General features: G+C 40.4%; 1 protein-coding gene across 2 annotated transcripts in view; it reads left to right on the top strand.

Moving 5' to 3' along the window:
* Nucleotides 1-336: 336 nt before the first annotated feature.
* The window catches only part of snx27b (sorting nexin 27b), a 34,382-nt gene continuing 8,796 nt past the window's right edge, over nt 337-25,922 (top strand). The window contains exons 1-8 of one of the 2 annotated variants that reach the window (XM_058394304.1): nt 337-741; nt 12,829-13,060; nt 17,011-17,203; nt 17,978-18,042; nt 19,444-19,548; nt 21,099-21,177; nt 23,447-23,610; nt 23,703-23,792. In XM_058394304.1, the coding sequence (XP_058250287.1) occupies nt 455-741; nt 12,829-13,060; nt 17,011-17,203; nt 17,978-18,042; nt 19,444-19,548; nt 21,099-21,177; nt 23,447-23,610; nt 23,703-23,792 (1,215 nt within the window). In that variant the 5' untranslated portion in view covers nt 337-454. The remainder of the gene's footprint in view (nt 742-12,828; nt 13,061-17,010; nt 17,204-17,977; nt 18,043-19,443; nt 19,549-21,098; nt 21,178-23,446; nt 23,611-23,702; nt 23,793-25,922) is intronic. The other variant, XM_058394295.1, reaches the window with a different exon arrangement.

Here is a 25,922-nt window from a genome sequence, read left to right as displayed (position 1 = left end):
GATATTTTACATAAAAAATATCCCTCCAGAATGTTAGTAGCAGGAAAACTGATTTGTTGCCACGTGGAATGCTAATTGCGCACCTCATTGATAAAGGTTATCACTATGGCAACCAGTAGTAGAAATGCCTACTGACGACTCCATAATATAGGGACTGGCAACTTGCAATCGTTGTACGTGCAAACGTGGCAGGTAGCGTGAAGATGAATGATTGATGAGCGAACGTCAATAAAATAGCGTTAACCCCCTGACTACATGTCCCATGATGCACCGTTTTGTTGTTACGTGCAGGGAAAAACAGAAGAAGCGCCTCGTGACGGGGCGGGGGCGTGGCTTCATTTCTCTGGGCTGCGCTCTCGGGCAGCGGATAATCTAATGTATGACCGCGGAGTGTGAGAAAGCGGAGTCCTAACGGGGATTTCTTTTTTTTTTTTAATTCTGGATTTGAAACAACATGGCAGACGTAGTGGAGGGAGAGGACGTGCGCTCGGCTGTGCCCTCCGCGTTACGCTCTTCACGGCACGGCTCCGGCGGGAACGTTACTGCGGGCCCGCGGCTCGTGCGCATTATCAAGTCGGACTCGGGCTACGGCTTCAACGTCCGCGGCCAAGTGAGTGAAGGAGGTCAGCTAAGGAGCATCAACGGCGAGCTGTACGCGCCGCTACAGCATGTCAGCGCCGTGTTACCGGGCGGTGCGGCGGACAGAGCCGGCATCTCCAAGGGCGACCGCATTCTCGAAGTGTGAGTTCCGTTAATCTGCTTTCAGCTCCAGCGCGAGTTAGCCTGCTGTAGCTAGTCTGCTGTAGATGCTGTGATCTAGCTAACAAACTGACCATATACTGAACTCGAGCTTAGTTAAGCATGACCCTCGAATTTCAGCCATCAATAAATTATATTTGCGGACAAATCGAGACCGGTCGAGTTTTCCATGACAGCTTTCAAAAACTAGCCATATTACAGCGATAACTAGCGTTAGCGTCCTAGGAGTGTTATTTCTTTCCCATCCACATTCCGACAAGTCCCACCTCCTGCTAAGGATTGGCTAATGAGAGCTCCTGCTCTGGGATTGGTGTACAAGACATTCTTGCAAATGTACCTAGCCAATCGGAGCAATGGAGCAGCAATATGGGTGGGGGAAAAATACAGCTTCCTATGCTCCTTCCTGTGCTAGCCAATCCACCAGACTTTGTTGACATTTTTTGGTGTTTAGAGTCACGAGTGTGGTTGCTAGTCAGCGGCTCAGTGTGGAGCAATGTTTGGAAGGCAGCTAAAAGCGTTGGTGCATGTTAGAAGTATTCAGTTCGATATGAGCTGTTTGACCCTCGATATTTAGCTGAACGTTAATTAGCTGAAAGTAAGACCCATATCAGCTAACTCAGCCAAGCTATGCGACGAGCTCGGGTTGGGTCACGTGGTGCAACGTCATATTTGGTTGGGAGACCAATTTCTCACGCTTGGGTTTCGTTAGAAATCTAGTTTCCAGCATCTGGATGGTGAAAACGCGTTAGGATGGACAGCTAAAAAGCCAATTTTTGTTGGGGTCTTTTTGGCCTACAGGTTGAAAGCTTTTGAACTCTGGTGACCTGTGCAGCTCTCAGTCTGGTCACTTTTACATTCTGAATATAATGCAGTCTTTGCAGCTGTTTTGAATAGCTGCCTCATTTGGAAGAAAAGGAGGTTTGTGTTGAAGGGCCTGTCTTCATTATACATTCTGATCACACACATCAGCAGAGTGCACAGACAGCCTCTCTGTTTCTTCACAGCATCCTGCAAAGCCAGTGCAGCTGTTAGCACTGTGAGGATGAATTTACAGAAAATAGGTATTGTGGAGAAATGGGCATCAGGCAGAAAATGCTTTCACGATGGATAGTGTGTTTGTTTGGGTTTTTATCCCATCCCAAATGGTCAGTACTCAACCCCTGCTTTGAAAAAGGTACTCCAAGGCTCGCAGCAATGATCCATCTACTCAGCATTGCCAATGTGAGACAAGCGTGCATTTGCATTTGGTCTACATGTTGATATTCACAAGGGCACATCACTGATGCTGGGCTCGGTTGCCATGGTGAGGGATGCGTCTCTTTAGCGTCGGAGGCAGAAAAGCTAAGCTTCACCACCACCAGCTTAGGGTAAATTGGGTAGAAAAAATGAGGAGCTGAGAAATGTCCCGAGAAATCACATAACCTTCTTCTGAGCCTGAAGGTTTTCACTTGCCATCCGTCACCACCTGGAGGTCATGTCTCTGCAGGCATACGGCTTAGTGACTGGACATGTTTCAACTTGATCCTTAAAGTGTCCATGAGCTCAGAACAGACAGACTGTCTCACAAAGACAGACATGTTTTGTGGATATTCTTGTATTCGTTTTAATCAGTTTTGGAGCAGCAGCAAGAAAGAAAAAAGAAAAAGAATGAAAATGACTCATTCTGTACTTTTCCAGCTTGTGTCTTGGGGGCGTGTATGTCCCGTCCCATCAACAAACCTAAGCAGGTATGGCTTAACAGCCGCAGTTTCCCATCCAAACCAATAAAGCAGTAAAGTTTATGTACTCATGTCTGCTTCAATTGCCACTTTAAAACCTCAATCTCGAGCTGTGTCCCAAATGACTTGCTACACTTACACTATGCACTATGTACTCTTCTGTCTAGTGGTTGAATTTTAGAAAGGTAGTATGGTCTCAAATGGAACACTAATTGTTTTTCACAAAGCGGAAGAAGAAGCCTTTTCCCAGTCGATGGCAAATACATGTCACTTGCCTTAGCAGACTCCAGTACATTTTTTAAAATGTTGAAAAATGAAATCGTACACTGTCGACTAATTTAAAAGACATTTGTCAAAAGATGTTTTGTCCACCAGAGTGTTGTAGGCCATCTTGTATATGTTTTTTCTCATCCAGCATCAGCACCTGGTGGCTCTACCCCTTTTCTGTCTCATAAGCGAAGCTGTGAGTGTTGAGTGCATGAAGCATCCGACGTTCCACATTTCTTTTCTTTCTTTTTTTTTTCTCGCTTGAGTAAGCGCATCATCCTGGTTTTTGACGTACTTCTTCTTGTTGGAGTTTTCAGTGTGAACACACTACTCAACAATTATACTACACAGTGGAGAATTGTACAATTTGGGATGCCACTTAGCTTTAACCGTGTGTGACATCATTACGGAAATGACGTTATTACATTGAGCCTCCGATGTGAGGTAATGTGTGTATGATGAGACAAAATAGCAAGTGTTGGGACGTGTGTTAAGATTAGTTACATATTCAGTTTAACTGCCTAATCTTTTTCTTCTAATTGGACCTCATTACCAAAGGAATGATGAAAAAACATATAAACCTGCTGACAAATAACTTGCAGCTCGAGGGAACACTGTTTCAAAACCACAGCTTGAGAACGTGACAAAGGCTGCTCTTAGATGTTGTGGAAATCGATCAAACACACTTGATCCCTGTTTTCTGAAGAAAATACATCAGCTGAATCTGATGTATTTGAGTAAAACTATACTGTGATGTGTATCGAGGATTGTCGAAATGAATTGGAGAGTCGTGATATCTCTTATCAATCACATGCATACATCAGATTCGGACCAGTTCTCCTCTTTGACCATCACATTTAGCATTCTGGGATATTTTTACAGAGCCCCTAAAGGGGACATGGTGATGCAAAAGATATGAGATGGGAGGAAATGTTAGATTTCAACGCTTTTGCTGACAAAACATTTGTGTTCTCCTGAGACACTTCATATTTGATATGGATCAAATATATATATAATATAGATATTTGATATGGATATTTCATATAGACGCCTCCCATATTTGCGTTCATACAAACAGTACTTTCGGTTTATTATTTCTCTGGCTGCAGGACCGCACAAAGCACGGCTCGTTTTACACACTAAGCGGGAACGGTGCCAAAAGCGCTCGCCAGATCCAATGAGTGTGAAGAGCAGTTACAGTCAAATTCTTCAGTAAAACGAATTGATCTTTATTGTGAGCGAGTCTGTGTGAACTTGTACCAGTGGGATCGATCATCTGCCAAAATTGAAATCTTGAATTTGAATAATATATTTATAATGGATCACATATTGCCTCCTGGTGCAGTTATACTGACAGATCCAGTGACTTGAATCAAATAAATTCAGTCAATATAATTTTATTTCAGCAGTAACATAAAGTTAAATATTAATATTTTGGTGGAAGAGACTTCCTTGACGAAATGAACCCATCCATGTTTATGAAATATTTATTATTATTATTAAATTAATTGTTTCTTAAAAGATGTTTTTAGTCATTTTATTTTTACTAATTTTTTTTTTCCCCCTCATTGTAAAGGATTTAAAAAAAAGTTTATCGCTGTTGTACTTACAGGTACTGTGAATTGTGTTTGTTTTGTTGCTTATTTCTTTAAAATGATTGTTGGGTAGAAAATAAAGTTGTTTTTTTATGTAGGATCTCACTTGCACAGACAAAAAAAAAAAAAATCCACACCACTTTCAGGAAGAGCAGGTGACTTAACCACAGCCCTGCAGCCAGCGAGAGAAACAGCAGTGCTGTTTGTACAAACTCCATGATGGGATGATGCAAAGGTTTTGTGGGAGAAAGTAAAATAACAAAAAGTTTTGTTTGTTTATTTATGGAGAGGGAAACGTTAGTGGTTAGTTAAGTGTTCACCCACCCTTAACTTGTCCCTAATACAAAAATAAATAAATAAATATTTTTCTCACAGAATCTTCACTTACACTAGCTCTTACAGCCAATAAAAATCACATCTGGAAGCACTACCTCTATCGTCCTCTGCTTGATATGTCGCTTTGCTTTGCTTGCTCGTTTGTCACTTTGTCACTTTTAAGTCACTTTGGATAAAAGACTCGACATGTAAATGTGAAGTTTGCAAAAATTTCCTCTCGTCTCATTTTTCGGCCGTTCATGTCCCTCTTAGGCCATGTCCACTCTAATACGTTTTTGTTTAAATGCGCATATTTTTCTATCCGTTTTGGCCTTCCGTCCACACAGAGACGGTGTTTTTAGTCAACGAAAATGTACATTTTTGAAAACACTCTCCAAAGTGTTTTTGCGTCGCGGTGTGGACTGTGAAAACGGAGGCTTCCGAAAACGATGACGCATTTTTACTCATGTGACCAATTCAGCTAATTTGCTCAATATATTGCAGTGACGTTTCAAAGAGCCGGAAAGTAAATAAACGACGCAGGTCGAATCGTCTTACGTTTTAATCATGCTCAGTACAGGGACATAAGCGTTTTCAGACCTTTCAGAGTGACTGACCAACTTTTGGGAAATGATTGAAAACACAGGGCGTTTTTTTTTTTTTTAATTTATCCAGATTAGTGTAGATGTACCCTTTGGGGTTCTGTAGTATTTCATACAAAGCAGTGCCACAAAGAGCCAGCGAGTGAGCGTCTCATCATGGGTGTCGACAGGTTTTCACTACACCTGGATGACAAGAGACACTTGTTCAAGAAGATCAAACTTTCTTGAACAAAGAAGAGGAAAAAAAATATTTAAGCAGATTAGCCGAGTCTGAGCAAAAAAGGACATTTGCGACGCCTCCAGCTTTTTCAGGCTCATGACGCCACCGGCATGACTCAGATACACACACACACACACACACACACACACACACATATATATATATGCAAGGAAGGAATTTCAGCTCCATTCAGAGAAAATGTATCTGTTCTTGTTTTGCTGAACCTGAAGTAAGTTATTAAGATGCATCGGTGGTAATTGAAGCCCATTCACACATCAGCTGCGTGAGCATTTATCTATCCATTTCTCTCCCTCCTTCAGCCCCCAAGAGTCAGGCGTGTGAGGTAATAACCACGTTGCTAGTCTGAACAGAGAATAGAGTACTGCAGGAACAGGATGATGTGCACTTCTCGGTCCTTCATCTCAAAGGCTGTGGGGTTTTGGTTAAATGTTCAATGAAGGGCAGGAAGGTCTGAGAGCAGGATTATTTCATGTTTTATTCCACGACAAAATATGCCACTGGGGCATTGTTGCTGTGTAGTGTGTTGATTAAAGGTCGGGTTAGTAATCTGAAGCTCAAGGGTTCAAGCCCCAGGACCACCAAGATGCCACTGTTGGGCCCTTAAGAAAGACCCTTAAAGAATTGTAGGAAAGTGATAGCTCAGGGGTTAAGGTGTTGGGCTACGGGTGGGAAGGTTATGAGTTTCAGTCCCTGGGCCACCAAGCTGCCGCTGCTGGGCTTTTGAGCAAGGCCCTGTAGTGTATAGGTGACAAATGAAAGCTGCTTCTTCTTCGACACCACTTGTGATTTTGTCGAAGCTTTTACATGTGAAAAAAAGGCGGCTGTGGTGTGAACAAGTGGCTAAATGAACATTAAACGTCATCACGCCGTACAGGAAAACTCCTCTAGTACTGCAGCCACGATGTGTTTATACCCTTTGTGATCTTGCACACTTCCAGCTCCAACTTTTTATTCATTCAGATTCTTTAGAAAGAGCACAGCAGATGCCTGTCACAGATTTTTAAATAAAGATCGAAAAAGTTGCCGGAAGCTCAGGGTTGGTGACGATGAAGTCATGTGACTGTGTGTTCTGCTGATTGTATTTAGGCTTCAAAATTTCTAAAAGGAAAGATTATCTCAATGAAGTAAAATATGTATGAAACCTAATCTTTTGTCGGTCACCGACATTATTTTCTGCAACAATCCAGTGGGAAAAAAATCCTGTTACCTTTTTTGAGTTTGCTTTTTAGGATGGAATCAACATGATGCTAACTTTTGGGTTAGAATACAAAAGTAAGCCATCCCTAGAGCATTCTATAAGACTAAGGCTATTTCAGACATGATAATTCGTCCAGATGATTCGGTCATATTCCAGAGGATACACCAGATGATGTTGTCGTGTTAAAGCAAAAAGAGCAGCTATGAATGTGGTTAATGCAGGATAAGAAATGAAAGAAAAAATCCCTCATTTCTATATACCTTTTATTAATTGGAAACGGGACCTGGCATTTATCATCAGCTATATTATTTATTTATTTATTTATTTATTTATTTTTTGAGTGCTGAAACCTGATTGGTTAATGCCACATCACTAATCGTTTATTCCCTATAGGGGAAAAAATTGATAAAATTAATAAATGTGCTATAATATAGTGTTTGTAGTCACATGAGGTTGTTTGTTCGTTTGTAGAAGTCTGTGAGGATCACACAATGGTTACTGAAACGACTAAAATTGGGTTAACTGTCCAGCGCCTTAATGAAAACTGCAAGGATTTTGGTGAACCATCATCTCCGAGGAAGAAATGCGGTCGGAAAAAATCTTGAATGATTGTGAACGGAGCTCAGTTAAAAAAAAATAAACAACAGTAGAACTCACAGCTATGTTTAATAATGAAAGTAAGAGCATTTCCATGTGCACAGTGTGGAGGGAATCATGGGATTGGGACTAAACAGCTGTGTAGCCTTAAGAAAAACACTTATCAGTGAGGCTTATTGGGAAAAAAAGACTGCTAGGGAGAAGAAAGATTGGACTCTGGAGCATTGAAAAAAGGTACCCTGTTCCAGAGTGATGGGTACATCAGAGAAGAAAGAAGGATGTCAGTACAAATAAAACTGAACTGAATTGAATTGTAAATGGTCACTTTGCCACTGTCCTGTCTCAAAAGTTTGGTTATTCTCATATCTTCAAAGCTACACCAATCAGGCATAACATTATGACCAACTGCCTAATATTGTGTTGGTCCCCCTTTTGCTGCCAAAACAGCCCTGACCCATCATCCACTGTGTGTTCTGACACCTTTCTATTAAAACCAGCATTTATTTCCTCAGCAATTTGAGCAACTGCTTGTCTGTTGGATCGGATCACTCGGCCAGCCTTCACTCTCCACGTCCATCAATGAGCTTTGTCCGCCCATGACCCTGTCACCGGTTCACCACTGTTCCTTCCTTGGACCACTTTTGATAGATAATGACCACTGCAGACCGGGAACACCCCACAAGAGATGCAGATTTGGAGATGCTCTGATCACTTATCCATTTTTCCTGCTTCTAACACATCAGCATTGAGGACAAAATGTTCACTTGCTGCCTGATATATCCCACCCACTAACCGGTGCCCTGATGAGGTCAGTGTTATTCACTTCACCTGTCAGTGCTCATAATGTTATGGCTGCTCAGTGTATAATGGTAGTATTATACCAGAAGTGGAGCTGTGGTGTAAGAGGAATAAAACACTTTTATCAGAAAACAATCAACATCATGGTTGTAACACCATTACACCACTCTTTACAACAAAGATTATTTTCAGTAACCACATACCATATCCTGTTTAGTGATGTAGGTAGAAGAACGTTTCACACTAATATAGAAGGGAGGTTAGAACCATTTTTTTCCATGGGGATATGAGACACATCTCTATAGCAGAGTTAACATGGCTTTTGTGTACAGCGTGAAACAATGCAGTGATAGAATGTTACGGTTAGATGCTTAGCAACAGACAGAAATTGAACAGCACTTCTGTGCCTCACATCACATGCTTTGCACAGTCACAGAAACCTTGTGTGTTGTGTAAACAGTGGAGAGAAAATAATAATGATGTCAAATGGTGACAGAAAACGCATCAGTTAAAGCAAAGAGGGATTTATTTCACTTTTCTGAAATGTCTGTTCAGGACAAACTGGATGGCAGTCAGAGATACGAGTATTTAAGTAACTGACCGAAATATTAGCGGATGTTGGATATCAACGAACGCCGTTATTTAAAGTGGTCATTTATCCAATTATGGTTGTTGACACTGAAAACATGCGAGTAATAACTTTTAAGCCAGGGTTTAGGAATGGACATCAGATTATGAAGAAGCCAGGATTAGTTGTTAATCCCTTGTAATGTATGAGCGGTGTGAATCGTGAAAAAACCCAAGATTCTGTTTCCCCAGTTTACTATAAACTCTTTCAAGTGTGAAAAGCCCTTTGTGTTCCTGAGCTGGCTCTGATTTTGAGTCGGTTCTAAATGATTATTAGTATCTCATATTTTAGTCCAGCCAGGCCCGAATTCCTTCGTCTCGTACACTCGATTCAATCCTCTCGCTATGATGAAACGGTGGAGGTTGTGTAATAAAACTCCCTGTGATATGCTGTGTGAGAAGAATTTCATTGGAGCAACAGCTAAACCCTGTGACAGCACACTGAAGTATGTAGGTATATGTCAGAAGAGATGGCAACAGTCCAGAATCCAGTTTCGGTGTTGGTATCAGTGTCTCAGCTGGGAATGTTGGATATCTGAGCAAAGAAAGAAAGAAAAATAGGCCATACAATAACTATAGTAAACTCCTGATGGGATTTCAGGGATGGACAAATCAGTCACTGAGGGAGTCATCTCAGTTGTAGTTGGAAGATCTAGCCTCTTTCGCACCAAAATGGCCAGAGAAAGTTCAAAAGTTTATTAAAAGTAAAGATTAAATGTTCAATTTTCCATACCTAAATCAGTCCCTGTGGAATTTGTGAAATCTTGTGATCGCAGAAATGAATGCCAAATCAAGAAAATGCTGCGATATTTAGAGCTTCTTGCTTTTTTTTCTTTCACAATTAACACAGATTTGGGCCAAGACATGTGACATCATCACAACACGTGTTCTGCCAAAGCCCAGAATCCACAGTGGTGCTTAACTCATGATTCTTTCATGTGCATCCAAACATGAGTGCAGTGATCGTAGAAAATCATTACATATGTGTCTTCACTGGTAGGAGTTTAACAGAAGAATCCTGTGCTTGCACTTTGCTTCATTTCAGGTAGATTTCCACAAAAAACCCCACAAATAACTAGTATTTGATATACCCCCCACCCCCGGCTTAATAATTGGCTCATCTCAAGCACAATATCTCAAGAAGGAGTGGTTGAATGTTTGACTCTAACCAACAGATGAACTGATTAGATTTTCCAATCAATCCAAACAGGGTCAAGGTCATATATCTCAAACCGTTTTTCTTCAACAGCTTTCTTCCTGTTGGTCACACAGAGATGTTACTTACACCTTCACCTTCAGCGCCTCGAGGTCCATCTGTGTATCTGTCCATCCATCTGCCCATCTTTTGTGTCCACCTAAGATTTTGGTTAACATGTTATCTGAAGAATGAGTTGAATGTTTGTAGGATTTGTATGAAATTATCATTACTAGCAGATGAACTGATTTTGTAATCAATCCAAACAGGTCACAGCCTGGTCAAATATAGTTTTTATAAAGTGGCTTCCTTCTTACGTTTTTCAGAATCAACGATCGGCCATAACATTAAACCCATATTGTGTCTAGGGTTAGAGTTGTGCCATAGTGTCTGACACCAAGACATAAGCAGAAGCAGATCCATTAACTTCTGTAAATTGTGAGATCCTTCATGGATCTCTTGTTTGAAGACTTGTTTGTCCAGCACATCCCAAGGATGCTCAGTCAGATTGACAACTGGAGAATTTAGAGGCCAAGTCAACACCTTGAACTCTTTGTCATGGTCCTCAGAACATTCCTGAAACATTTTTGCACTGTGGAAGGTTTTGGCATCTGTTGGGTAGATGCTGTGACTTTGTCATCTATCACAATTTGATTTTCAATCACTCAGAACCTTACTGCCCATTTTTCCTGCTTCCAACATATCAACTTCGAGAACTGACCGTTCTCTTGCTGCATACATGCTACTAACCAGAAGTGTCCTTGTCCACTCCATTCGACTTGTTCGTAACGTGGACGACATCCATCCGTTTTGTGAAAACATTTACAAGTATCTTGAAATTGTTTGATCAGACATTTATAGCAAATTACAACATTACAGCTCTTAATATGATGAAAATCGTGAAAGGTTTTATTCTGAACTAAGAAAGCGCTAATGATGTGTGTGAGCATTCTGTCTGTGTGTGTGTTTGTGTGTGTGACTAATGTGACTGATTTAGACAGCAAAAGTGTGAAGGACGCACTGTAATTTACATGCTTCCCTCTCTTTGTTTCTGTATTGCATAACAGCGGGCCAGCGTGAAACATTAACTGTTCTCGATGGATGCTAAATGAGGAAGTGTTTTGCTCAGCTCAGCTTTTTTGTACTTGTGCATATGTGAGAGGAAGAGATTGTGTGTGTGTGTGAGTGTGTGTGTGTGTGTGTGGGTTTGAGAGAGAGAGTGTGTGACTTTGCTGATGTATGTGTAATAGTTGATCTCTCTTCAGGTTGCTCTTTGCCCTGCCTCGAAGAGCCAGAGAAAAAGATGTTGAATGGCCAAGCTTAAACTCGTAGGCGGAAGTTAGACAACTGTCAGTGACACTATTATGCAGGATAGGAAAACAGCAGGTCTGGGTAACAACTTTTAGCAAAACCATTCAACATTTCTATGATTAGATTCAGTCACAGGACAGAATAACAACCTGTTAATCATGTAAGCCGGCCTTTATTAGGAAGCTGAACTATGTCATAGTAGAATACTAAACTATACTTCATACTATAGTAGAAATAAAAACATGCTTAATTGCCCCTACTTTGGCTTCTTGTGCTGTCAGTTGTTAGGTGAATGACCATAAGCCACAGGCTTTAAGTCTCCACCTCTACGAGTTTAGCCGTTTTAACATACCACCCTCTGTCCCACTTGTTTGTCATCAAACCCAAATGACTATTTAGGAGAAATCCATAATAATAATCCAGTGGATATCCATGACCAGTGTATCAAATCTCACTCAGCCTAAACCCTCGTTTCACTTTCTCAGAGATTAAACGTTCAATACATGGTCAGTTATATGAGGCAGGTGGTCATGGCTAATCTTCCGAACAGGACATCAGCCCAAGCGCATGATCTCCAAATGATGGAGCTCATCCACGAAGTCTGACATGACTTGTCATGAATCAAAACCTCTCATGTGGTACCATGCATTGAATTTCTTTGTCATATCACACTTCACAGTGGTGCTTAATGGCTCATATGAAGGTAGACATTTTTAAGAATTTGTAGGGTTTTTTTTTATTTGTTTGTTCGTTTGTTTTTACCTAAAACAACTAAAAACATCTTCAAGGTACATGGTTTTGCTGTCTGTGCTTGTTTCAAAAAAATTTTAAGGTGTTTATCTTAACCACTAAAAAATCTGTGTTCATTTTAATTCTGTGTGAAGGTTAATTTCAACAGACGTAAAAAAAAACAAACCTCACACACTGAAATCCAACAGCGTCCTGACTCATTTTACATCAGATTGCGGCCATAAATTTATTCGTTTTAATGTCCGATTAGTCGATTTCCATTCTATGTCTGTTTTTGGACTTCACACTATATTAGGTAATGCCTAATGCCTAACCTGTTGTACTAATGTTGAATAAATTGTGTGTTGTAAAGTGAATGTTTTTGCGACTATTTATATATTTTTGTAAAGCTGCTTTGCGAGTGTCTAATGTTAGAAGAGCTATACACATATGGAAATGGAAATTGAATTGTTTTAGTAAATTTTATTGTATACTTGATATTAATGTGGTTGCCAGTAGTTTGTTTTAACTAAAGTTCTGCACAAGGGCTCTGCACATATTTTTTTTGATCCAGCCCTCAACCAAAAAGGAGTTTGACCTCACCCACCCCGGATTTAAAGGAAGGATGGACACACTTCTGTAGGAAATGTAGATTAGACTATAAAATCAACAAAACTGTACATAAAGCAGCATCTGATTTTCACTCCCCTTCCGCTGTTACTCCAGAGTTAGCCAGGAAGTCTGGACGGAAATTAGCCTTAAAGTTGAAAGGATCTGTTTCTGGCTCACTTGTACAAATATTCCAGAAATACTGATGATCCACGCCACACTTCAGCTTTCCACTCACAGCTCCGCCCCTTTCCTCCATCTTTGTAGGAACGGCGTGAACGTGGAGGGAGCCACGCACAAACAGGTGGTGGATCTGATACGAGCTGGAGAGAGGGAACTCGTCCTCGCCGTCCTCTCCGTCCCTCAGCCAGAGACGGACAGCCTGGACCCGGGAGACGATGGCTCGTCACAGTCCTGCTATGACTACAGCGACAAGCAGGCCGTGCCCATCTCCGTGCCCACCTATAAACACGTGGAGCAGAATGGCGAGAAGTTTGTGGTGAGTGCATGCACTGGGTCATCTTCATAGCATGTGTGGAGGATATGATAGCAGATATATAATAATATGCACCGCTGTTGCCATTCGTATGTTTTCACCATGATAATGTTTTTTGTTTTTCTTAAAAGAAATATCAGTTTAGGAGTACAGTAGTTCCCCATTTATCATGGGGGTTACATTCCAAACCCATGATACACGGACGCCACCCCCAAATGCTTTATTTTTATTGTTTAAGCCATTAATGACCCTCCCGCACTCTTTAAACACACACACAAAACATTTGCAAGCATATAGCGAGATGAATTATGGGTAAAGTATCACATTTATAGTGAGTACTGTATGTATGTATGTATGTATGTATGTATGTATGATCTTTGCCAGAAGCCTTAGAAGGTGCAGGGCATTTGGGCGACATAATAGGGCTTGCAGAAAGACCGTAAAATCAGTGTACACAGCACAAAACCAAACACTCGAGACAGTGACACACGAAGAACTGGGATGCCGGAGAATTCCCCTTTCCCCAACTGTACGCATAGCCGGTAGCCAATGGGACATTCTGATTGGCCAGACTCGTTCCTCCCTCCAGCCGTACTGTATTTTGATTTTCAGTATCCCCACACCGCACTTTCCTAAACAACGATTAGCTCTACATTTGTCCGCATCACCTGTACTTTGTCTTTGTTGTGTGTAGAACCTCTGGTCTAGGAGGAACGTTGTTTCATTTCACTGTGTACTGCATAAGCTATATGTGGTTAAAATGACAATAAAGCTTCTTTGACTTTGTACAAGTCACATGAACAGTCTTCAGGATCGATGACCTGAACCCTAACCCATGCTAAATAATTTTTCTGGACATTCCAGGAAATTAAACTTAACTATAAATTGATGAAGAGCCACACAGCATACTTTTTAATTAATAATAAAGAAATTGTTGGCCTGAAAGAGAGCGGGTTGTGTGGATTGTGATAATAAATACACTATATTGCCAAAAGTATTCGCTCACCTGCCTTGACTCGCATATGAACTTAAGTGACATCCCTTTCCTAATCCATAGGGTTCAATATGATGTCGGTCCACCCTTTGCAGCTATAACAGTTTCAACTCTTCTGGGAGGGCTGTCCACAAGGTTTAGGAGTGTGTTTATGGGAATTTTTGACCATTCTTCCAGAAGCGCATTTGTGAGGTCACACACTGATGTTGGACAGAAGGCCTGGCTCTCAGTCTCCGCTCTAATTCATCCCAAAGGTGTTCTATCGGGTTGAGGTCAGGACTCTGTGCAGGCCAGTCAAGTTCATCCACACCAGACTCTGTCATCCATGTCTTTATGGACCTTGCTTTGTGCACTGGTCCACAGTCATGTTGGAAGAGGAAGGGGCCAGCTCCAAACTGTTCCCACAAAGTTGGGAGCATGGAATTGTCCAAAATGTCTTGGTATGCTGAAGCATTCAGAGTTCCTTTCACTGGAACTAAGGGGCCAAGCCCAGCTCCTGAAAAACAACCCCACACCATAATCCCCCCTCCACCAAACTTGGCACAATGCAGTCAGACAAGTACAGTTCAAGTACAAGTACCGTTCTCCTGGCAACCGCCAAACCCAGACTCGTCCATCAGATTGCCAGATGGAGAAGCGCGATTCGTCACTCCAGAGAACGTGTCTCCACTGCTCTAGAGTCCAGTGGCGGCGTGCTTTACACCACTGCATCCGACGCTTTGCATTGCACTTGGTGATGTATGGCTTGGATGCAGCTGCTCGGCCATGGAAACCCATTCCATGAGGCTCTCTGCGCACTGTTCTTGAGCTAATCTGAAGGCCACATGAAGTTTGGAGGTCTGTAGCGATTGACTCTGCAGAAAGTTGGCGACCTCTTCGCACTATGCGCCTCAGCATCCGCTGACCCCGCTCCGTCAGTTTACGTGGCCTACCACTTCGTGGCTGAGTTGCTGTCGTTCCCAAACACTTTCACGTTCTTATAATACAGCTGACAGTTGACTGTGGAATATTTAGGAGCGAGGAAATTTCACGACTGGATTTGTTGCACAGGTGCCATCCTATCACAGTTCCACGCTGGAATTCACTGAGCTCCTGAGAGCGACCCATTCTTTCACAAATGTTTGTAAAAACAGTCTGCATGCCTAGGTGCTTGATTTTATACACCTGTGGCCATGGAAGTGATTGGAACACCTGATTCTGATTATTTGGATGGGTGAGCGAATACTTTTGGCAATATAGTGTATGTTTTGCTCCTCAAGCCAGAATTTAATGTTTCAGGAGTTCCAGATAATCTTATGACATTTGTGACCCCTGCAAAGCCTGGCTCTTGACCAAGATCCAGTCAGGCATTTCAAAGCATTCAAGATCCATAATATATCTCTACTGTAAAATTTTTATTATGTTAGAAACAGTGTCCACTGTCATTGTGAGTGTCATCACTGAGCTTGCATCTCAAATTGAAACCTCTGACCGTATATTCAAAAGTATTTGCTAGTCTAGAAAATCCAAGAGGCTGGTGGTCAAAACAGACCCTTGAGTAGGTCGGATGGAAGCATGGGATGGTGTTAAAAGTCAAACACTAACTGTGGTGTAGTGCGCATGTTTAGCAGAGGCAGATGGACGGAGAAAACGCGGCCTGTGTGAATGCGTCTCCTTGTAACATTGCAGAAGCGGAGATTGCGAGTTTCTCTCATGAATTTGTAAATCAAGTAGCATCATGAGGGATTTTCCACACGAACATAAGTATGCAGTTCCTAAACTTTACCACTTCCTCCTCGCATTGAAGCAAAATAACTACACGGCTGAATAGTGCCGGAAAGACTGCACTGAACGACATTTTAACAGGCCTCCACTCCTCAGCTGTACAATTCAATAAAGTGCTATAAAAAAAAATGAATGACTCGTTCATCCTTTTACTTTGAGGTTGTTTCCTTCTAGTGTTGTATTTACACCAGTAGGGAAATTAGTCTTGTTGCTCTGCTTGATATCTCAGCAAAATAGTCCAACCAACAAGGGGAAAAAAGTGAAAGCATCATAGCTCATGGATCTGTCCTGGGGAAAAAAAAAAAGATATCCAGATCAATAACAGATCACCAAGTGACTCAGCTTCAAGTTGGACAGCATCACGTTACTGCACCTTTGATTATTTTCCTATAACAGAACACATTCCTTATATGTTTCATGGTACAGACTTCATTTATGGATTATACAACATTTAGTATCTGATTTAGGTGTGTTGGTAGTCATGGTCAGGAGTCTGTTATTCTGCATAAAGCACAGAGACTTGTCAGTGATTACAATAATTTATCTCTGTACAGCAAATCACACATTTTAATGCTTTACTGTTGTGGAATGTTCCAGAGAGATATTAGTTCCTGTTCTCAAACCTTGACTGTTATACAGTCTCTCTCCAGAGTTTTTATGTGATTGTTGCAGCCAAAAATGCTTGACTTTTTTCGAAATTTGAGATGCGACTTGCGGAGGTTTTCTTTTCTTTTCTTTTCTTTCTTGGCAGAAAACTGTGTGAATTGTTGAAATTGCAAGCACAGAATTCTTCTTTTAAACTCCTTCAAGAATCCTTGAAGACACATGAAATGACTTTCTATAATCTCTGTACTCATGTTCAGCTCATGTTACTGGAAGAAGGCTTTAGCTGAATGTTGCGACGATGTCACACGATGCGTCTCGGCCCAAATCTGCAGTAATTTTGAAAAATTTCATACTCCAAATCCTAAAAGCATATATTGCTGTTCATTGTTTTTCAAATTTTAACAAAGGTTTAAAAACGAGCAACTTAAATTCTGTTGTTTCTGATGGATATATTGCATTTTGGGGGAAGACCCTATACAATGTGTTAACTTAAACATGTTCTTATAGATGTCTGTGCGTAAATGCCTTTAAATCCCTGAACCCCTCATTTGCTTTAAGCTCTTTTTCTCTGTGTCTGTGGTTGCTCTAGGTGTATAATGTGTACATGGCTGGCAGACAGCTCTGCTCCAAGCGCTACAGGGAGTTCGCCATTCTGCATCAAAACCTTAAGAGGGAGTTTGCCACTTTTACTTTCCCCAAGCTACCTGGGAAATGGCCTTTCTCTCTGTCTGAGCAGCAGCTGGACGCCCGAAGGAGGGGACTGGAGGAATATCTAGAAAGAGGTAACTAAACATTAAATATTTATCTTATTTTTAGAAGAAAGGGTATTGTATCTGGTCACTTCCTGAAGTGGTTCTCTTAAGAATGCACTTTTTTAAACCTATAGTATGTAATATTAACCTATAAATCTGCACAAAATGCTTTAAAGCTTTTTAAAACTAATTACAGTCCATGTTTGTGTCTTAACTCTTTACTACACAAATGCACAGCTTAGTACACATTTTTCAGAGCATGTCAGAGCATCTTTCCTACAGCAGGTGAAGCATGCCGGTGGTAGTGTCATGTTGTGTCAGTGCTTATCCTTAAGGACTGACAAACTAGTCAGGACTGAGGGCAAGATCGATGGAGTTACATGTAGGTCAGTCCTAGAAAAAAAACAGATTCAGTCTTTAACTAAACTAACATATTGTTTGTGTCTGATAGAAGGGACATTTTCAGGGACAAAATAAATGTGATATAGATTGTATGATGGTTCTGGTTCTGTTTATGGCACAGAAAATCCCTATGCAGTTTCTTACTTAAAACTATATTAAAAGTTCATATTAACATAAAAAAAAAATGTTATAAAAATCTGAAAACACTGAAATATTAAAAATATTCTATTAGTCAAATCTGTCTGTCACTTTCTTTGGGTAAGATTTTGTGACAGATGACAGATAAGCCAAGGGATGTTATTACATGAGCATGGACATATTGTTATCACCCCATGCTCTGTTACGTTTAATGTGAAGCAGAGAAAAACACATTTACATTCTCCCATGTTTTTCTTTTCACAGTGTGTTCTGTGCGAGTGATTGGTGAGAGTGATATAATGCAGGAATTCTTGTCTGAATCAGACGAGGTAAGTCAAATAAAAACACAGCACATGCAATATTCATTACATGGTTATGACCAGCCCCGAAACACCATCATGTAGGCTTTTAATACAGGTTGTTTTTCAGTACCCAGATACTTTTTCTCCTTTTAACAATAATATATTTTTGTAATTTTAAGAAAAAAACGTATTTTGAACACAGCTCAGACAAAATACAGCTTTTTCCAGCTGTGCGTACAGGAGACCGTTTACCAAAATGCCAATGAGTGTGTAAAGAGGCATTAGTCAGAGCAGCAACCAGGAAGTCAAGGGTAACTCTGAAAGAGCTAGAGAAATCATCAAATGATGAAAAGCTGTTTTCAGGACAAACATAGCTCAGACACTGTGCAAACTGAGAAGAAAGCCATTATTTTTTTAAAAAAGGAAAAATCATTATAAAATTGAACAAAAGGCGTGCTGAAGACTCAGCTAGCACATGTAATGTAAATGTAATAATTAGGACATGGAAAAATATTCAGTAGTCTGATGAGACCAAACCTGAAGAAAAGTGCTTAACTGAACCTAACAAGGGTAAATCTTGTGTGCATTTAGTTTGTATCATTTGCCTGTGCCATTTACCTTTTAAAACTTTACTCTAAGAACAAATTACTGTCCATTTAAATCTTAGGTACACTATATTCACATTTCCAAGTGACACATGTGCCTTAAATGTACTAAGGGTAAAGGATACCACCAGTATAATAGGGAAAGGCACAACTTTTCATGAGCGTGAAAACACCATCCAAATAGTAAAACATGGTGGCGGTAGCATCAAATTGTGCCAATGCTTTCCATCAGCAGGGACTGAGAACCAGGACAGGGTTAAGAGCAAGATGGATTGGATCATTTAGGTCAGTCCTAAAGGAAAACCTTATTCAGTCTGCAAGAAGACAACAAGCGACATGGAATGTGCTAGAATGGCCCTTCCGGTCCAATCTAAAACAAGATCAAGGAAGAGTTGAAAACTCATTGTTTATTTCCTGTTAACATGATCTGTAATTCTAACACATCAGAGAAATGCTTCTACTGATGATTTGCTGATTTATTGTAAGGTTTGTGGAAGTGTTCTGCGAGTAAAAATGCATGTTTGTTCCTCCTTTGTTCGTTTTAATGAAATATGATTTGTATTTTTGCTTTTAATGCTGTCTGTGAGCTATGCTGCGTAAGGCGTCGTTGTGTTTATTACTTTCTTCTTGGTAGTGAGGCAAGTTTCAAATGTGCTTTTCTGTACCCTCCACCCATTTTCCTAATTTATTGTCATTTAGCTTGGTTTCTCATGTCCTCAAGGTGATCTGAAGTTAGAAGAGTTCTTCTCTAACAGCCTGCTCATGAATCACCACCTCAGATTTCTCTCTGATCGATCTCTCTCTCTCTCTCTCTCTCTCTCAGAACTATAATGGAGTCTCCGACGTGGAGTTGAGGATAGCCATGCCAGATAAAACCACAGTAACCGTCCGAGTTCGAAAGAACTGCACTACAGACCAGGTGTACCAGGTACTGCATAGAGCAGCACAACACTGCCATGTAGACCAGAGAGGAAACCAGATTACATGCTCACTTTTTTGCTTTTTAATATGAGACACATCAGGCTTCACAGTTCTGCACCATGGTGATTGGGATTTTTTTGTTGTTATTCTGTCTCTCACTGTTCAGATAAACCTACCATTAAAATTACAGACTGATCATTTCTTTGTCAGTGGGCAAACGTACAAAATCAGCAGGGGATGAAATAATTTTTTCCCTCACTGTAATTCATCCAGGTTTTAACTAATCTGATAAACAAAGCATAAGCAAATGATGGAAGGGGAGTGTAGTCACTCTACTGGCAGTCAGTAGTTTTAGATGTTGAAACTGTTAATACACCAAGATTAATAACCTAGTCTAACCTACAGTTGGGGTCATAACTTTACATGCACCTTACAAAATATCCAAAGTGCTCATAATTAAATAATAATAAATAAATAATAAGAGCAAAAATAAAAATTGAAGTTCACATCTAGTACATTCTAAACAAACCAGTTTGAAATTTTCCATACACATGTTCTGTGGCTGTGTGAGTTTTTCATGAGTCCACTGCTTGTCCTGAGCAGTTAAACTGCGCACTGTTCTTCAGAAAAACCCTCCAGCTCCTGCACATTATTTGCTTTTCCCAGCATCTTCTGCTTATTTGAACCCTTTCTATGATTTTGAGCTCCAGCTTTTCTCACTGAGCACAGCTGAGAGACTCAAACACAACAAGTATGAAAGCTGCAAACATTCACTGATGCTCCTGAACATACTTATTCAAATGTTTACACCCCCCCTGGCTCTAAACCTATTATGTTGCCTTCTTGAACATCAGTGAATGTTCAAGCTTTTAAAACAGTTGTGTTTGAGTCTCTCGGCTATCCTCAGTGGGAAAAGATGGATTATAACATCATTTAGCTGCACACAGTAATCAAGCCTGTGTAAACTTTTGAACTGGATTATGGTTAATAGCGGATTCAGGGCAGAACCAAAAAAAGAAAAAGGCAAAATGATCTCTCTTATTATTTAATTTTTTTTTTATAATTATTAACACTGCAGATTTTGATCATATCAGCCAGTGTAAATTTATATGGTTAAAAGTTGGTTAATTTTGATCGCCAAATCCTCAGACAAACAATGTGAATATGAATACGCAGCACCAGTGAAGTGCAAAATGTAACAAAAACATGTGAAACATTATCTCTGATTTTGAGTAGTTCTGAGCTGAAAGAAAAATAGTGCGATATTCCAAGGTATTTTATTTGAGAGCTGGCTTTAGGCATAAGTGACACAGAAGCTTATAAATCATCCCAAGAAATCATCCAAACAAATCTCAGAAGTCTCTGAAAGCAGTGTTTACATAAGCAGAAATCATGTATTATTTTTATTATTATTTGTGCTCCTTATAAAATGCCTGGTGTGAGTTTAACAGAAGCAGAGCCTTAATATTACATTTTAAAAGCCAGCCAATGCATAATTTTTCATGACTTTTTCTCAGTCACTATCTCTCTCTCACACGAATGCTCTCTGTGTCTCAGGCCGTGGTGATGAAGGTTGGGATGGACAGTATTACCGCCAGTTATTTTGCTCTCTTTGAAGTCATTAATCACTCATTTGGTAAGTGTGACTCCTTCAGATTTCTCTGTTCTAGGAGAACATCATCGGACATTTTTTAGTGCTATGATTGAGTGGACGGAATTCTGCACTTGGTTCAAGATCAAATGATGAACACAGACAGTGTAGAGGTAGGGAGCAGGCTGAGCAAATCAGCTAAACATAATTCAGATTGAAATGAAGAAGTGATCGTTCTTCTGCTGCAGTTTTTCGCTGATTAGCTGATCACTACCTCAGAAACGTTCCTAATAACACAGCCAAGGTAACCAGATTACCCTTGGGACTTTGTAGAGTGGCATTACTGCTGTCTAGTATTTATGTCAAAACAATTCCGAACGCAATTTTATGGTATCAAACGTTGAAGTCCAGGCCAAGGTCCTGGACTGTGCTCTGTGTAAATATGTGTAAAGTAGCAATAAAGCAGCTCCACGTGCAAGTTACTCGCATAGTATTTCATTGTTAGCGGGCACTAGCGGCCAGGCTTTCAACTCGAACAATGAGAGCCAGCAAGGTCATGGCCGGTTCATTGACTGCTCCATTGTAAACAAAGCAAGGGATTGTGGGAAGTAATATGCAGGGTTTGGCTGATATTTGAATACTGTATCCTTCTCAATGTTTATATGTATACAAATATACTATTGTTTAGTACATCTGTTATTTAAATGAACAGTTTTGAAGGTCCCAGTGGTGAGAGTTTTTGATAATGTTTAATAAAAATAATGACACTCATCAGATCCCTGGCATGCAGAATAATCACAGCGGATCAGGCTGGCCAGGCAGACGGTTTAGTTTTCACAGTTTCGGCGTTAAAATCTTCTCAATGTTTCTGATTTGCTTTGTAAATAAACCTCAGACAAATCGACGCTGCTTTGCAGATGATCTGTTTGCAAAAAAAAAAAGAAAGAAATTAATGGCAAATAGTGCACTTTAATATTCTAACTATATTCTATATATTATAACTATAATAATATTATAATATTCTTTAATATTCTAACTATTCTATTCTAGAAGATACTACTAAATCAACACAAAATGCAGTCCCCTTTAGAATTAATCATCCTATTTATCAGTTAATATATACAGTCCCCTCTGAGGAGCAGCAGGGACAATTCATTTGTTTTGAGAAGAGAGATTTTCAGGTTTTATTTCCAGGTATTTACATCTACATGTACAACAGAACCTAGGGCGTTTTGTATCAAGGCAGCCAGTCTAACCTCGGTGTGTCCTGTTCCAGCAATAAATGGCCCTGAACATCTATTCTTGGTTTTAGCCTTCAGTCTATGAAGACTGCATTTGTTGTTGAAAAGCTTAAGCCAACATTTAGACCAGAGAGCTGTCTATGGGAGAAAAGCAAGCCATTTTGAAACAGGATATCAGAACAATTGCGCAAGGATTGTGCGTAGCTAATACAACAATTTGGAATGTCCTGAAAAAGAAGGAAACCTGCTAACAAACATATACTGAACAGGTCAGCCAAGGGAAATAACAGCAGTTGATGATAGAAACATTGTGAAAGCTGTGAAAAAACCTCCCAGAAACAATAGTCAGTAACATCACCAATAACCTCCATGGCACATGGGTGAAGGTTTTACTGAATGAAGAAGACTTTGAGAGCTGAAATATAGAGACTATACTATAAGATGCAACTAACTAATTAACAGCATGTTATTATGTAATTCTAAATCAGTGAAGTTATCCATGTAACCAAAACCTGAGAACAGGTAGCAGGTTGGAGCTTGTACCTGTCAAAATCAGAACAGGTCGAAAAATTAGAAAAGCAATGAAGCACATTCGCCAACCGTTTTAACTCATAAACCAAAATAAGTCAACTAGCTAATAAACTAATTGTCCAGTCCGAAAGCTGACTTTTGTTAGCACAGTATGTACATCTTAATGCATAGTATTATTATGGTACTTAGTGAATATGTGTATATTATTTTGATTTATGAGGTTGGCAAATGTGCATTAATGCTTTTCTAATTTTTCGACCTTTTCTGATCTCAAGCACTTTATGTGCCACAGTGATGCTTTATCTGTATTAGAGGCGTGGCCACTATAGACTTGCACTAGACTACAAACTTCTTGGTTGTGCTAAAATGTGTGGCCTTACTGAGTTATATGATGAATAGGAAAGACTAGATGATGACTAGATGAAGACTAATCCATTATGAATATTATACCAAACTACAAGACAAAAAGGGGTTTACTCAAAATGTCCTGTATCAGGGAAGTGGTTTAACATCATCTTTTGTTCCTATGCTCTTCATCTCAGTGCGGAAGTTGGCTCCGAATGAGTTCCCGCATAAGCTCTACGTGCAGAACTACACATCGGCCGTTCCGGGTACCTGCCTCACTCTGCGCAAGTGGCTCTTCACCACCGAGGAGGAGATCTTGCTGAACGACAACGAGCTCGCCATCAACTACTGCTTTCACCAGGTAGGTGTAGGTGTGTGTCTGTGTCTAGTTGAGTGTCTGTACAAGGCTTTCGGTTGTATCGCGTATGTGTGAGACTCTGTTTTTCCTCTTAGGCACTGGATGATGTGAAGAGGGGGTTTATTAAAGCAGAGGAGAAATCATACCAGCTCCAGAAACTGGCTGAACAGAGGAAGGTTACCATGGTGAGTCTCAACAACTTTGTGTGTGTACACAATCCTACTTTGCATAGCATGTAGCAAATGCCTCTACAAACCTCATGCAAGACAGAACTGCTGACAAATTAATGCATTATTATAATTTATTTATGTGAAATAGCAAATACTCACAAGTACCTTAAGGTAATAATAATAATAATAATAATAATAATAATAATAATAATATAGAAAGTGTATGACAGGGTGCCAAGAGAAGAGCTGTGGCACTGTATGAGGAAGTCAGGAGTAACAGAGAAGTATGTCAGAGTGAGTACATGTGTGTGAATGAAACGGAGGGAAGTGGAACAGTAAGATTCCAGGGTAAAGAGGTGAAGAAGGTACAGGAGGTTAAGTACTTGGGGTCAACAGTCCAGAGTAATGGACAGCGTGGGAAAGAGGTAAAGAAGCGAGTGCTGGCAGGTTGGAATGGGTGGAGAAAGGTGTCAGGAGTTCTGTGTGATAGAAAAATATCGGCGAGAATCAAGGGGAAGGTGTACAAGACTGGTGAGACCAGCCATGCTGTATGGTTTAGAGGCAGTGTCCCTGAGGAAGAGACCGGAGTCAGAGCTAGAGGTAGCAGAGCTGAAGATATTGAGGTTCTCTTTGGGAGTGACAAGGTTGGACAGGATTAGGAATGAGTACATCGGGGGACGGCTCATGTTGGACATTTAGGGGACAAAGTTAGGGAGGCCAGATTAAGATGGAGGGAGAGTGAGTATATTGGTAGGAGAATGTTGGACATGGAGCTGCCAGGCAGGAGGCAAATAGGAAGGCCAAAGAGGAGGTATATGGATGTAATAAATGAAGATATGAAGCTAGTAGGTATAAGTGTTGAGGATGCAGAAGATAGGGATAGGTGGAGAGAGATGATTCGCTGTGGCCACCCCTGAAGGGAAAAGCCAGAAGAAGAAGAAGCATAATGCATTTGCAGTATAACCTAAATTTTCCTATATAATATCTATAATAGCACTACATGATATACATTTTAATGACAGAAAAGCACTCAGAAAACACATAACAAGCCTCAGTACCTTTACATTATTCTAATCAAAATCAATCTGCTGTGTTCTCGGTTTTCAAACAGTGCAATTCAAATTAAAATGCTACCCATGTAATGCTGGCAAAGTAATGGCCTTGTACATTACCCTGATTGTAGTCAGCTGTTTCATTCTCAAAAGACTAACACAGCATTTTTTCTTTCCTCCACCCTACTGCATTTCTTGCCAACACTGGAGCAATAGAGTAAGAGTAATTCAGGTTACTTTCCTCGAGGTCTTTGTGCTGTCCTTTTGTAAGTACAGCAGTCCTACTAATACATACCATTGAGGTCATACACTTTGCCAAATCTGCAAAATGTTGTTAATAAATGTTGTAAATAATTTTAATAAATTGTGATGGCTAGACCACTGGATCAGAGCATCTCCAAAACTGCAGCTCTTGTGGGGTGTTCCCGGTCTGCAGTGGTCAGTATCTATCAAAAGTGGTCCAAGGAAGGAACAGTGGTGAACTGACGACAGGGTCATGAGGGCATGTGGAGAGTGAAAGCTGGCCCGTGTGATCCGATCCAACAGACGAGCTACAGTTGCTCAAATTGTTGAAGTTAATGCTGGTTCTGATAGAAAGGTGTCAGAATACACAGTGCATGACGGGTCAGGGCTGTTTTGGCAGCAAAAGCCGGACCACCAGAATATTAGGCAGGTGGTCATAATGTTACGCCTGTTCGGTGTGTTTCCCAGAAGAGAGATTAATAACAATTTACAGCGACCGTCCGATAGTGTTGCCTTCTTGCACATCGGTGAATGTTTGCAGCTTTTTTAAGAATTGTGTTTGAGTCTTTTTTTAAAATCAGTATAACAAGAACAAATTAGGGAAAACAACTTTACTGCTTTTTGAGCTAAGGGAAGGAATAAAACACTCCTGACAGAAAAGCGTAATCACAGCAGGGGAAAGGGAGCAGGAAAAGAAAGACACATTTGTTGTCAAGCAGGTTGCTTTGACCTTATCAACTTTGACTTATAATTTCACAATCCTCGGTCTTGTGAGCCAGTACGAAACAAAGAAGAACAAAGACAAGGTGAAAAAATGGAGGAGCTTTTAATTATAAGTTGTTTGCCTTGA

This window comes from Hemibagrus wyckioides, linkage group LG01, assembly GCF_019097595.1.
Source record: "Hemibagrus wyckioides isolate EC202008001 linkage group LG01, SWU_Hwy_1.0, whole genome shotgun sequence".
Lineage (NCBI taxonomy): Eukaryota > Metazoa > Chordata > Actinopteri > Siluriformes > Bagridae > Hemibagrus > Hemibagrus wyckioides.
The sequence above is the reverse complement of the archived record's forward strand: the minus strand, read 5'-3'. Positions and strand labels throughout refer to the sequence as shown.